The 14,931-nt window shown below is 40.0% G+C and overlaps 1 protein-coding gene across 1 annotated transcript in view; it reads left to right on the plus strand.

Annotated features, from left to right (window-relative positions):
* The window catches only part of LOC139692927 (protein jagged-1b-like), a 503,367-nt gene that overhangs the window by 328,273 nt on the left and 160,163 nt on the right, over positions 1–14,931 (plus strand). The window contains exons 4-5 of the mRNA XM_071591249.1: positions 3,106–3,360; positions 7,607–7,667. Of these exons, the coding sequence (XP_071447350.1) occupies positions 3,106–3,360; positions 7,607–7,667 (316 nt within the window). The remainder of the gene's footprint in view (positions 1–3,105; positions 3,361–7,606; positions 7,668–14,931) is intronic.

Here is a 14,931-nt window from a genome sequence, read left to right on the forward strand (position 1 = left end):
CCAGTCTTGATCAAATTTAGAATCCTTGTAAAATAGATTCCAACAAATGTTATGCGTATAAGTTAGATTGACCGTGTCCCTGCTAGTTAAATGTCAGGGAATACGCTATTCGCTAAGGTCAGAACATGGATGGCTCACGTAAACATTGTTCCCTAGATGTTCATTCGACTGTCTGAGTAACCTCGCTCGAAGCGAAATTCACCTCAAAAGAGCCAAGTTACCCGTCGGATTAATTTCGCGATAAGCAAATAGAGACGTACTCGAAAATTGATGGCGCTTAGGCCTGTTGATAATCACCTCCTTCACCAGACCGCGGATGAGGGTCGTGGGAGGTGAATCTTTCAAGTTTTAAACACGGTAGGCAATTTGCAAAAAATAAATAATACTAATAATAAATAAAACGAAAGCGGCGAATCTCTGAGCGCATCCCCGCGCTTGGGGAATGCATTTAATACATTTTCAGAATGTGGGCGAGTCTGCATTTCCCTCCCTCGACAATTCTTGTTTTCTCGCTCTGCGTTTTCCTCCCTCCCCCCCTCCCTCAGCTATTTTTTCTTCACCCTACCCCCCACCCCCGGCCGCCCCGCCCCGCCCCATCCCCATCTCTCCTCACTACCCTTTACTCCCTCCCCCTCAACCCGTCCCACAGCCAATGAGTTATGATTTCGTGGCATGAGGATTTTTTTCTAATCGCTTCCGAGAAATTGCGTATCGCCGAAGTAGCAGGTGGAATCCGAATGCCGCTTGTAATTCCCCAACCGACCGCCAGGGTCATAACTCCCTCCCTAATCACCAGCGGTTATCGGCTGGCCGCCATCTTGTGAAGTGAATCCCGAAGCGAAAATCCAGTACCTGGTTTTCACTGCCTCCTACTAGTGACTGACCATTTTTTTGCCCGAATATTTCCAGCCGAACGGGTAAAAGCGTCGGTGGAATGGGAAAAAGAAAGTAATAGTCCACTGGACTCCATAAATGAGCCTTCTCCGAAGATAAATAAAACAATGGGCAAAGGAATATCACGAGGAGACCGGTAATTATTGGGCGATAAATTTATAAAATAGCAAAGAAAGGAGTGGTTCTTCTTGGCGAGTAGGAAATATCCGCCTCTTTTGCAGCAGCGCATACTTAGAAACGCATATTCGATTCCCTCTTTATTTTTTTTAATTCATTATTTTCAGATTGTCTTTCGCGTGCATTCGTGACTACATAGTAATCTGATTAAACGTCAATACCAACGGTGGTATTTTCTGTATGCTTAAATTCCATCGCATCTGCCTGTCGATATGCACGTATGTTGCTGGCTTCTTCATTCTTGCGGCTAACTGATTAAAGTAGTATCTTAATATATATATATATATATATATATATATATATATATATATATATATATATATATATATATATACATTTTCCGTCGTGTTGACGTGATAATGGGCAACATGTTCAAGCCCTTAAGTTAAGGTAATTTAATTTAGTTTCTCTTCTTAATTTACGGCCAATTGCCGACCCACTAGTGGTCTTTCTTTCAACTTCTCCTTCACTAACACTGGAAAGGTACACGTTCGTCACTTACACTTTCGTTGAATGATATCCCATGTAAAATTGTACAACCACTACAGCTGAAGGGGTGGACGATGTCGCACCGAAGCAGCATTATAAGATAGGGCAAACGCCCAGACAATATGTGGTTCTGGTTGGTATATATATATATATATATATATATATATATATATATATATATATATATATATATATTTAAGGCTCTTCAATTCATTTAACTACTCCAGGCCTTCGTTAATATTGATGGTAATGGAATTTTGTATGAAAGAGGAGTATGTAAATATTTAAAAAGTCTTCAACGAATATTCATATGTAGGTATGTGTTATCTTTATCCAAAATGATAACCTGGGATGTGGCTGCAGATGTGATAGTTTCTGAAATTTGGGAGCATTCCAATTGTTATGAATGAATTAACTCAGTTTTTGCTCATAATTTAAACACATTTAATAGATATGCTAGGAATACCAAAACGGTTTGATATTATTCATAGAGCTTGAATGTAATAAATGAACTGCGATATTAATTACATAACTAATTGTGAAGAATTTCGAGAAGGGTTACGTGCGTGTATCTGTGAGGAAAGTAATATTTGTGACCGATAGGACAATTTTTGTTTACTTTCCATCAATGCCTTTGAAATAATCAATCAATCTGCTGCAGCCCTTATTGCAGGAAGGAAACCAGTTATCATACTCCAAAGTTAGCCCGAATTGAGTCAAATCCTCCAGTGGATTCATTGATAGAAATTCCATCTATTTTCATTTAGTTTCAATAATGAATAAGTTAGTTAATTAGGCGATGGATATTATTTTACTAAAAAGTGAAACTTGTTCTGCCAATAGCATTCGTTCATTAATCATCTTATGTTTAGGTTGTGAATAGTTTGTATGTCTAAGAGTCTTAGATCACTTTCGCTCCCTTGCTTAAAGGAACTAACTACATTATGATTCACCTATTTTTATCTTTGAACGTTATTTTTTAATTGTCTTGATTGATCTCATCATTAATTTCATATTCCATCAGTTTGATATGAATTGTAGTCTTCAATTAAAATTGAAAATCTTTCGACAGCGTTGGACAAGAAGAGATTGTAACTTCCCGCTTTTGAAATGGGCAATATGTTGGTAGATTTATTTCACAGCTTACTAGTAACCAATGGAAAATATTATGCCTGACTAACTTCACCAAATCGAAGAATTGTATGAAGTATGTGCCAACCATGAAATTTGATTCTACAACCACATACTACATAGATTTCGACGAATTTTGCTCTGAACCCGATCGTGGCAAAATATGTCGAAATCTTTATCGTGGCTGTGAAATGCAATTTCTTTTTCGAACGATTTTATATTAATCTTGTTACTTCCGGTTATTGAGAGTCATAAAATTCTTTTAATAGGTGATTAAATGTTTCTTAAACGAATCTGATTGATGATGTTTTCACGTTAAAAGAAACATGACGGAATTTGATCAAAATAATTATATTTCCAAACTCAATTGGAGGAAAGTTTATGGTGTGCTCAATTGTAATTTTCCTGTTTCAGGTTCAGAAAGGATAATTGAAGAGGCGACTTATTCCGGGATAATACTTCCGAGCTCGGAGTGGCACACCCTCAACCACAATGGGAAGACGGCGAGGATTATCTACCGAGTGAGAGTGCAGTGTGACCCCAACTACTACAACGCCACCTGCACAAAATTCTGTAGGCCAAGGAATGACAAGTTTGGCCATTACAACTGTGATAAGAACGGAGATAAAGAATGCATAACAGGTTGGAGGGGAGCTAATTGCGAAGATGGTAAGTCAAACTTACAAACAGAATCCTTATGAAAATTTACCTTAATCTTGCCATCCAATGCGCTTATCCTATTCCTGCATCTTCCCCATTTGTCCTATATTCTCACCTCCATCACAGGCTTCAACATCGCATTCCTGCCTCCTTTGGATTTCTCCCAACTAACCCTTTCTCCTCCCCCACCATTCCTAACACTTCCTCCCTTGATTTCTTCTCTGTCTACTTCACCTTCTCCATCTTACTCTACACCCACACTTCAAAAGTCAATCTATACCAATCACCCTGCTTCAATGACCATGTTTCCGCGCCATAAAAAAGCATATAAATTATATAAAATGATTTTAAATTAGATCGTATATGATTTCTTTGCTGGGCTGTTGAGTGTCATGGGCTCTCCATATTCCACGCTTACAGGCATGAATTAAAAAATGGAATGATTCCCCATTTTCGACTTCCATTATTTTTTTCTGAAACTGTGAATGTACAGCTAAATATTTTCAATTTTTTTCTTCCTACCAGAAGTTCTTTTACTTCAAAGTTCTTCTTCCTAGGGAAGAACTCCCGTATAATAAGTTCGCAACTACCTTTCAGTAATTTTGTTACTACTGTTTAATAAGTATTCGTTCTTCCCTCGCACGATACAGAGCCCTAGCTAAATCGAACCCATGCACTCCAAATTTCTTCATTTTTAAAGAAAATTTAAGTCATTTTGTGAAATGCACCCATTATTGAATGATGGAGATTAGTATTGTACCAGAATACAGGCTTTTACGTGTGTGTGTGCATATATATATATATATATATATATATATATATATATATATATATATATATATATACATACATATATATATACACACACACTCATACGTAGAAGCATGTATATATGTATATATGTGAATACACATACATATGTACGTACGTATAAGTTCATATTTATGCAAGAATGACTACGCCAACAGCCCCCGCCTTTCGCCCTTCAGGCGACTTTCATGGTATTATGAAAATATTGGTGCACATGCAAATAACTATATTTTAGAGAAGTGTTTACATGAACTAGGAGGGCGAGTTGACCTAAAAAAAAGTAGCATGGTCTTATAAGGAATAACTAGGAGCACGTAATCTACAACCTTCAGCATGCTATTTCAGCCTTTACATCTGCCCGTTCGTTGATGTTCCTCCAGCTTCAATTAGTCAAATTAAAGACCTCCATAGATGGGCGCAGCCCATTGTAGCGAACGGGCGTTCCTTAACGATGGAGACCGTTGATTTTCAGCCCGCCAACGGCGTCTCATTGGACAGACCACTGGAGTCCCATCTCCCTGGCGGATTAAGGAGGGTATCACATACCTACAGGGCCATTCCAGCCTCGCAAACAGGAATTTTGCACTACTTTTTCGCGATTTTCAAGTAGTAGTCTACTGGGCTAGTGGGTTTCCGATGGATCGCGGCACTTTGCACTAATTTACTCCTAAGCCCTGATTGACCCGACACTTTAAACCCCATTCCACGTATTACAGTTACCCGTTTTTCAGCAATACATACTTTCTACCTCCTTTAATTCCATCCCAAATGCCTATTATCTTCCTCCCTCTGTCTCGCTTTCCCAGCATTCCCTCCTCCTATTACTGTCTTCAACATCTCACTGTCTATCAGTATCTCATGCATCAACTAGCCTTACCGTCTTGTGGTTGAAGATGCTTGGAGGCAATTGGATGCTGAAGATGGTAATGGAAGGGGAATACAGGGAAATAAAGGCAGATGGAGGAAAATAATAGGCATATTGGATGGAATCAAGGAAAGTAGAAAGCTTGCAGAGCTAAAGAATAAAGTTTTTTTACAGGATATAATGTGGAAATCAAGGTTATTCTTTTTATATTCGTTCATAATTGCTCCGAGAAGGGGATAAGCATCGCGGGTATGCTGGAGGTTTTAGGTTCGGAGCCCCTTAAGGAGAGAGAAGGCAACACTTAAACTTTCAGATAGATGCAGGGCACCTGAGTTATCTTGTGACACTGAGGGAATTATTTTGACTTAACTAGATTGGTTAGATTCGACCATTGGGATAAAATAAGAAAGATGTACACCGTCACAGACAAATTAAAGTTCTTCCTTCCCTCGGACGATACGGAAACATAAGAAAATCGAACCCTAAAAGCCAATAAAATTAAATTACTTGAATACTAGACAATGCAACAATTTTAAAATGTAAAAATCATTCGCCTTTACCTGGATTCAAACCCGGTTCCCTCGATACCGAGTGCTTTTAATGTTCATTAGCGAATGACTCCGTTAAATGTTACTCCCGCAACATCTCCCGCAGTTTCATCAAATGCATCGAAGGATCTCTTTAAAAATTTGATGTATTGTTCAAGCACAGCAATCATCGCATGATTTATGTATACTTATATGTAGACATGCATGTACACTAGAGTTGTATATGAGATGAAAGGTGCTCGAGTGAATGAAGAAATTAATAATTTTGCATGTATGACAGTTGCCTTAACACCCCCTGCCCCGAGCCCTTTGATACGGTTTTGCGGGGTTATTGTTTGGATGTGAATGCAGAGTAATTCTGTCGCGTTAGTCAGCCCTAAGGAGTGTAATAAGTTCGCTTTTACAGGGTCCTACCCTAACCCGGTAGAATACTACTACAAAAAAACCTCGGCAATCTCCTCGCGCAATCCCTCCCACTACGACCCCTTCCTTATTCCTCTACGTGCACCGCATGCACAGGGATGCGAATTTTAAGAAGCCAAGCGGGGGAGCTCCTTCCTCTTCCTATCCTCTCCACCCCGAGCCGTAAACCGCTCTCTCGCCTGTCGGGGGTTGCCTTGGCAACCGATCCCGAGCATAAAACTCTTCGCTCCCGTGGTCCTTACCAGCTCCTCACGGACAAACGGAAACGGTTAACAAGCCGTCGTCCGTCTTTTTTTCTCCACCACCCCCTCCCCAACCCCTCCTTCTCATCCCAATCCCCGTTCCGAGACAGATGAGAGTACCTACCGTCCTTTCCTCTTCCTCCATCCCCCCCCCAACTACCACACTTCTCCTCTTTCGAGAATTCCGTGAAAAAAATTATTCCCTTTGAAATTTTCATCGCGGTTGCCTCATCTCGGACTCGAGTTCCCCTTCGTTCGTTCGTTGTCGAATTAAACGACACCTCGTCAGGAGATCGGGAATCGAGCTCGCACGATCGCCGATCGCCGTGGTAGCGCGAAATCGACGAGAAAATTTAATAATTTACGAACCTTCCATTTCATCCGCCCCGAGCAAACTATTATCTGCAGTTATTATCAAAAGCATTATCTTCAACCAACTTAAGATAATTGTCTTGAGAAAATATTCTTCTCGCAATGTAATTTTCGTTCAAAACTGATCCTATCAAAATGAAGGATCTCTTCGACCGACGCCGATCTCTCGATGCTTTCAATGCATTTCCTGATAAAAAATTTGCTTCCATAATTATTTTACTTATTTCATTTATCACAATTGGCGATTGCTCCTGAGCAATCGTATGCATCATGTCGTCATGCACTATGACTTATTGCCATTTCCCGCCTCATATATTTTTTAAAGCATTTAATTCTATGTACAAACGTAAAATATATATTGAGAATTCGGAAAAAAGTTGCATTTACAATGTATTACTTTAAAATTTGCAAGAAAATACATATGATATATATAAATTCTAATTTGTCGTTTTAATAATTAATATACGTATACCTTCTGGTCCTACTGAGTCCAGTATTGGATTTGCCAGTATTGTCAAGTGCTTTTTTTAGAATGCAATTTTTTTCTGATTAATCCTGTTTTCGTGTATTCATGGTTTTGTATCATATTTCTCTGCATATATTTCTAATTTTTATATAAAAATCTAATGCAATATTTTATATGGTTAAATTTTACAGTTAGAATTTTATATTTAAAAACAGATTCGCAACAGTTTATGGTTATTTTAAGTAGTCTGTCTTTGAGATTAGTCATGTATTTCATATTTTTTAGACTGCTGTTAAAAGGAGTCTCATGTATTTATCTTGCATCCCTTAATGTATTATTATTAACCATTGTAATTCTATTGTATCGATATTGGTCGACAAAAGAGTGTATCTCCTGTCATATTAAATGGTCATTTTTTCCAAGCCACGGGGGATCTTCCTTTCGGATGATTGCCACAAACAAGTTCTCTTTCAGAGTTTTACGATTGCCTGCAGTTTTTTAAACGCTCGACTTTTCATCTTTTTTTCAGCCGTCTGCAAGAAGGGATGCCACGAGAAGCATGGGAAATGTGACCGCCCGGGTGACTGCGAGTGAGTATTGCTATTCTTTCTCTCCTAAGTGAATAAGAGTTCTTGTGAAATGTTCTCTTTCATCATAGACCACTCCCCATTTCTATAATTCACTACTGCTCAGCCAATGTTTCTCATCGACGAGAATTATTATTTAGTTAATAATTTAGTAGATGTGACTGCATGATATTGAGGAACAATGAAATATAATATATAAATTGAGTGAGTAGAAGATGTTATAAAACGGCCCAATACTACTACCAACAACCATTTTGCACAAATTTTTTTACAGATCAAATTTTATGAGTTTAACGTAAAGTACCAAGTTTTTTCAGTAATGGAAATCGCATAGTACTTCATGTGAGTTAACTTCTAATTTTTCGAGTCATTTATTGATTTACGCTCGTAAAATTTGACGTTAATATGGCTGATCTTTTTGCACATAATTTTATGTTTTAGTCTATGTGTTTGTGAATAGGTGTTGTAAAGATATGTTACCGGGTTGTGCAGAAGTGTCTCAATGATTACCTTGTAGGCTGTTAAAAAGTTTATTATTTTGTATAAGTAAAAAGTATTTCAAAGTATCCATGGAATCATCTAAGAAAGTGCAGCAGAATCAGGGGCAACATCGTGAGTGTACCTTAATGAATAAGGATATATTTTTCTCTTTGAACTCTTTCGTTCACAAATACTAGAGTTAGCCAACGCACGAATTTCAAAGTTCCCTGTTCCATTGAAAGCACCCACGCGCACGCTCATCGTTCGTGCGTGCCTTACTGCTGCTGATTGGATGGGCACAGTTGGAAGAGGTAACTGCCGCGTTTGAACGTGTTTTTGAGTGATCGACTAATCTTTCAATTAAGCCCATCGTCAGTGAACAGCTCACGTAATGCTGTAGATGCATTTTTTTACCCAGAGACGAGATTTGTAAAGTCACAATGCACCTTCGTTTCTTCTTGGAATGGACGTTAACAGTTTCAAATCGATTTGCCATTTTCTTGCCTATATATAGGTACGTATATCTGTATCTTGTTGGTTCATGTATCGTTTTCTCCGTGCGTGGGCGTCGAGCGAGAGTGCTTGCGGCTGTTTTTTGTGTAGTGCGGACATAAATATGTGACATCGCAAATTAAAAATGTATGCATTTTCTTTGCTCTAGGTAAAGTGGCTCTCATCAGCGATGAGATTGGGAAGAATCATTAAAATGTTTTTGATGCATGATTTATTCCTTACTCCAATGGATTAAACCTTATCTCATTGCCTTATTTATCGTCAAGACAGTGGAGTGATACCTGTTGCAATGATCGCATTAATTTTGTAGGCTCGTCACATTTCAAAATGCTTCATAGAATCCATAACTGAAGTCGGGTATCATTATTCCAGCCACTGAGAACGTTTTAATTGGTTATTCAAAGCCGTTATAAAGCAATTACTGAATATTTTTTTAACATGACGATATATGTATCTTAATTACATTATCTCGGAAGTGCTTTGGACCAAAATGGGCGAAGTAATAAAGGGAGGAATAGCGCCAGGCAAAGAGGCTTTCACAAGGAGGAGGGAATTGAAGGCAGGGACTTATGTTAGAGAAAGAATGTTTAGAAAAGGCTCGTTAAAACTTTAATGTGGAGCGTAGTTATGTATGGCACGAAACCATGGTCATTGAGATTGAATGATATGCTTAGATTGGATTGGAGGCTTTTGAAATGTGGGTGTGGAGAAGGATGAGAAGGTGAAGTGGATAGAAGGGAAAACAGATGAGGAGGTGCTAGGTATGGTGGGCGAGGAGAGAGGATTGTTGGGAAATATCAAAAAGAGGCAGGAAAGATGGATGGAGAGCGTTTTGATTGGCAACGGGATGTTGAAGTCTGTGATATAGGGAAGAATGTTCAGCAAAAGAGGAAGAGGCAGGGGTAGGATAGAGATGTTGGACGGAATGCAGGGATGAGGAAGGAAGTATGCGAAATTGAAGAGTTGCATCTTGTAGTGTTGGATTTGGGATTGCGTTTTGTTAGGAAAGGCAAGGATATTGTTGCCTACCTTAACCGTCAGATTGCTGATAATAAAAACCTAATTAAATAGTATTGCTTTAGTTAGTATCGATGAAGAGGTGCTACGGCATTAGGGTGAATAAGTTTCCAAGATTTTGTGAATTTGCAATCGTTTCAGATTTTTAAATAAACCTAGGTCTTTTAATATTTCTTCACAAAATTCCATAATTCCTCTTGACATAATTTTCATCCTCGTCAATTCCTTCGGATGAGCTCAGATCTTCACTTTAGTTGTCTTGCCAATTCTTTTGGTGCAGATGTACCCAGAATTCCTCGCCCCACTCCCCCCCTCTCTCTTCCCACGTAAAATGAAAAATCTTTCCGCCCCTCATTCCTTTCCTCTTTCCCTTTGAGCACACCCGGCATAAAATAACTCTTTTGTTTGCCTCCCTTGTTTGAGCAGAGGTGACGTTGTTTCTTGGCGGCTTTTGGAGGAAAGAAGAATATTTTTGTTTTTACTAAGAGAGAAGGGTTGAATCAACAGAAGATGGAAGGCAAAGATGGAGAACATCCGAGTTGCGAAAATGATTAAGAACACTTTTTTTTAATGTTTTCGTAATTAATAATTTTCAGAAATGAGGAGTCATTTCGATGAATCAACTAACGAGTAACCCCTCATAACGAAGAGGGCATTAAAATAGCGAAATGAAAGCTAGAATAGTTATAATAGTGTAGTGATAGACCTCTCATATACCTACTCACCTCCTCGACTTATTTTTCACCCATTTTGATGTGTTAGTTCGTATTCCGGCCTATACTCCGATCTGCTCTCCCCTCATGACTATTGAATTCGTACTTTTTTCGACTGGCTGAGATTATGAATTAATTTTAGACGTGCAATAACGTAATATTTCAATTTTAGGAATTAGTGGAATAGAGCAAAGATGTAAGATCATGATAAATTTGTTTTCAATAAAATAACTTCTAAAACACATTGGCTTTGGAATAAAAATTCCGTTAGCCAAATAGCGAGTTTAATAACGCAGAACCTAATAAAATGGCTGTGATGCATAACTCAATTCAATTTAACTCTCCTGAGTAGTGAAGAGATTTTCCTGAAGAGTTGCGAGAGTTCAAATGCTCGCGTTCATCCTGAAGTTTCTTGTGTTCAGTGCCGTTGTCTCTCATGTTTCTTTTTCCCTTCTCTTGTACTCACCACACTCCGGAATTTTTTTCCGGTCAAGCGCCTGCATATAGGCTTGAGTCTCCTAAACATTAATCTTTCGACTGCAGTTCGGTTCGAATCCCGGTTGAGTTACGCGCAAGAGCACAGTTTGAAAAAGATAGGGGTACGTAGTAGCATCTCATTATAGATTTGTCGGTTTCAAGTGAAACGGTTTGGTATTTCCCAGTTGTTTGAGCGGAATTAATTGTACTCAAATTGAATGGCATCATCACACACTTATTGATGCCTTAAAAAAATGAATGAATGGAAATTCCGCAATAAATCACCTCTCACTCTTATAATTACTTAGTAAATGCCTTCGTTAGGAATGTGCGCGCAGACAAATATTTTGTGATTCCTAGCAAAACACAAAATCCATCATCTTACTCCACATCTCAGACCCCTTTTCATCTCTGAGTACTTTCTTCCTCCCTCCATCCCGTCCAACATCCCTATCCTGTTCCTTCCCTTTCCTCGTTTGCCTAAAATTCTCCCCTCAATTACAGTTTTCAACATCCCACTGCCGGTCAACAGCCCCTTCATCCACTTTTCCTGCCTCCATAGAATTTCTCCCAACAAACCCCTGTCCTTGTCCACCATACCAAGTATTTCTTCATTTGTTTTCTTTTTTGTCCATTTCACCTTCTCCATTCTTCTCCACCCCCGCATTTCAAAAGCCTCCAATCTAAGTCTATCCTCCTGCTTCAATGACCACGTCTCCGCACCGTACATAGCTACGCTCCATATCAAAGTGTTTACGAGTCTTTTCTTAATATGCTTGAAATTATATATATATATATATATATATATATATATATATATCCGCGTGACGTGTCGTGGTATTTTCTTTTGGCCGCACTTTGTAGATAATCACCGTAGTGAGGGTTCAAGGATCTGTTAATTGATACGGCGCGTGAAATATTTGTTATTTATCCTCCATCTTCCAAAGCGACAAAAGTCCTCGTCGATGTTTTCTCTCTTTCATGAAAATGCAAATGCTGATGGTTTTCATGGTTACGGACGCAGGGCGGGGGAGGGGGGGGACCGCACGTAAGATTTTCTTTTTCAAGCACGCCCTGCACATCATTCCAAACGGAGAAAAGTGAATCTTTCCGTATTTGTTTTGCGAAAACGAGGGTATAAGTGAACACCATTTCCCACCCCACCCCTCTCCCCATGCGCTGTCAGCTAAACAAGGGTTGGTGCTATATTACGCTCTCGCTTTATCGGCCGCGACCAATCTCCGGGCAGCATTTCTTTTGATTGCCCGGAATTGTTTAAGCCTTGCTCTTTCGCATGGGCAACGAGCAGTTATCCCATAAAAACGGGGCCCCAAGTTTACGACGGCCCTTTACATATTCGAGAGTCGGCCTTTTAACCATTTACGCTCAACCATTTTAAACCGAGCAAAACCCGACATCCCAGGCGCTCGCTATTCTTCACTTGGGCCGTCGCGTGGCAACGTTTCTTATCCCGACGTTAGATACCGCCTCGGTTCGCGCAAATTTGAATTAGTCTCTTCTCTCGTACGTCGAGATAGCATCTGCACAGTTTCCTTCCAATTGGCTATCCTCTCCTCCACCCACCCCCACCCCCCCCATCCTCTCCTCCACTCCCCTTAAACTCGTCCCCTCGTGAGAGAGAAAGAGAGACAGAGCAGGTGAGGAGGGAAATGGGGGGGGGGGGGGACAGCGTGAGACCGTTACCCTTGGTTCCCATGGAAACGCGGATGACCCGAGTTTGAATCCCGGCCTGGAAAATCCTCCTTATTCTGCTTTTATTTCTCTGGAGCAATTATTCACCTTCCCGCGTGAATGGACGATGAGGGTTTCTGGAATGGTGAGCCGTGTTCTCGGAGGTGCGAAGCGGGTTGGAGGGTTTGAGAGTTTATTAACTCGGTTCAAATGCTCGTGCGCTTCTGAACTTCGTGCCCCTTCCCGTCTCACCTCGAACCCTATCCCATGACATGAGAATAGCGCCTGAGTTTTGCCGGAGGCTCCAGTTTTATAGCGTGTGTGATTCAATTTAAAAACCGGGGGCAAAGGCCATCCATCATCGACGGTGTCCTCTTATAGGTGGGTTTGTTCATCTCCTTGCCCTCGGTGGTAAAGCTTAATGAGCGTCTACTCATCGATTCATTTATTTTTTTTAACACATGTGGACTTTCAATTAGCCGACTTCTCCCCAAATTAGTTAAATTACAGTAATTTAGTGTCATTTTCACGAAATATTACAATTACGTATGCGTATGTATATGATTAAAGCAGTTAAAACTTCTAACTGTATCGTAGGTTTGTAAATGGGCTTAAATTAGGCCTTTTAGACAAGAGTATGAGCGTAGATATGTGGTTTTTGGGATGTGGTTTTGGAGGAGGATGGCAGAAGCGAAATGGACGGTTAAAGAAGAACGATCGAATTGGTACTAGGCATGGCAGGGGGAAGGAGAGGGGATGATTGTTGGGAGAAATCCAAAGGAGGCAGGAGAAAGATGAATGCGGGGAATATTTTGATTGGGAATAGATGTTGAAGACTGTGATCGAGAGGAGGACGTAATGCAAGCGAGATGTGGAGGGTTGGAGAAGGAGAGGCATGTTGGATTGGATGTAGCCAGGTAGGAAGCATGTGGAAGTGAAGAGGGACTTCGTTGTGGTGCAGGGTGTCGCATTGAGTTGTGTCAGTCGAGGGTTAGAAATTTATGGGTAGTTAGCCAGTGTTCCTAGCCAAAACCTACCTTAACTAGAATATCATTGGAGACAGAAGAAAATTACCCTGAAGAATTGCAGGGGAAAACACTACTAGACAGAGATAGAAATGAAAATATAAAAAGGCGCTATGCAAAGCATGCGTAAATTTGAAAACGATTGGGTATTTTAAAAATATAAAAAATAAAAAAGATCGAGTCTCGAATTCTACGAGGGGAAAGTGATTCCTTCCTTATGGTCGGTTCTGCAGTCAGTTTCCTTAACTAATCGCCGTGGTCTCACCTATCAATGTAACATTAAGGAGAGAGAATCAATTATTCCTTCCGTGTCAGCGTTAACCTCGAGAATGTTTCCCAAAGTTTAAGTCGAAATCTGCACTCTCCATTTGTCCTGAACACGAGACATTCTGATAGCAATGCGACGTTTTATGTTCGTTCCCAAGGATTCTTCGCGAAACGGGCCGATTTTACTGGTTTCCTGTTTAATTCCGTCATTAAGCTCTTCGGAAAATGGTTCTAAACACTCGATGTGTGTTCAAGGTGAAGTCTAACGTAAGCGAAATACGTAACACCTCTGCGTAACCTTTTCGTTCCAATAAATACGCGAACTGAGGCCATCAAAACTTTATTTTGCAATATGTAGTCAACATTGATTTTGTCCCCTTCTAAATGCTCTCCATTCGTTGCTATGCACTTATTCCATCTTCTTTTCCACTGTTTAAAGCACCCTTGGAAGTACTCTTGGCAGTTAGGCTTTTTAGTTGTCTCGTCGTTTCTTGCTTTATTGTGCCCACATCTTCCCAGTGATGTCCCCTCATCACATTTTTGCATTTTGGGAATAGGAAAAAAGTCGTAGGGGGCTAGATCTGGCGAATTAGGAGGATGATCAAGGATGGTGATTGAATTCTATGGCAGAAACTGGTGAACAATCAATGCTTAATGTGCAGGTGCGTTGTCATGGTGAAGGATCCATCCATCATGTTCGGTTAGCATAGTGTGCACTGTTGATTTTCCCAAATTCAGTTGATCAGCTACCGTTCGGACAGTTTTTCGGACGTATTTCCTAATTGCTGCTCTGCAGATTTTTTTCCACCTATTTTCCTCTTGTTAAGTCTAATGACGTTTTTGTATTCATCAGCATGCATAGATTCATATCTGTGGCTGGTAGATTGGTTCCCTATCACCCCCCGCCACTCACCCTCGCTTTGCACGTTGGCTTGTGGGGTTTTATGATGTCGATAATTGTGTTATTCCTATGCATTTTACTTGGCCCTCATATTACTTTTGAGTCATTTATGAGATAATATTTCTACGCCTCTGGTCAATTAGAATTTCGTGGCGACAGAATCGGAAAAAGGGGATGGTGGA

This window comes from Hetaerina americana, unplaced genomic scaffold (assembly GCF_022747635.1).
Source record: "Hetaerina americana unplaced genomic scaffold, ioHetAmer1.1.p SCAF_44, whole genome shotgun sequence".
In the NCBI taxonomy this organism is placed as follows: Eukaryota; Metazoa; Arthropoda; class Insecta; order Odonata; family Calopterygidae; genus Hetaerina; species Hetaerina americana.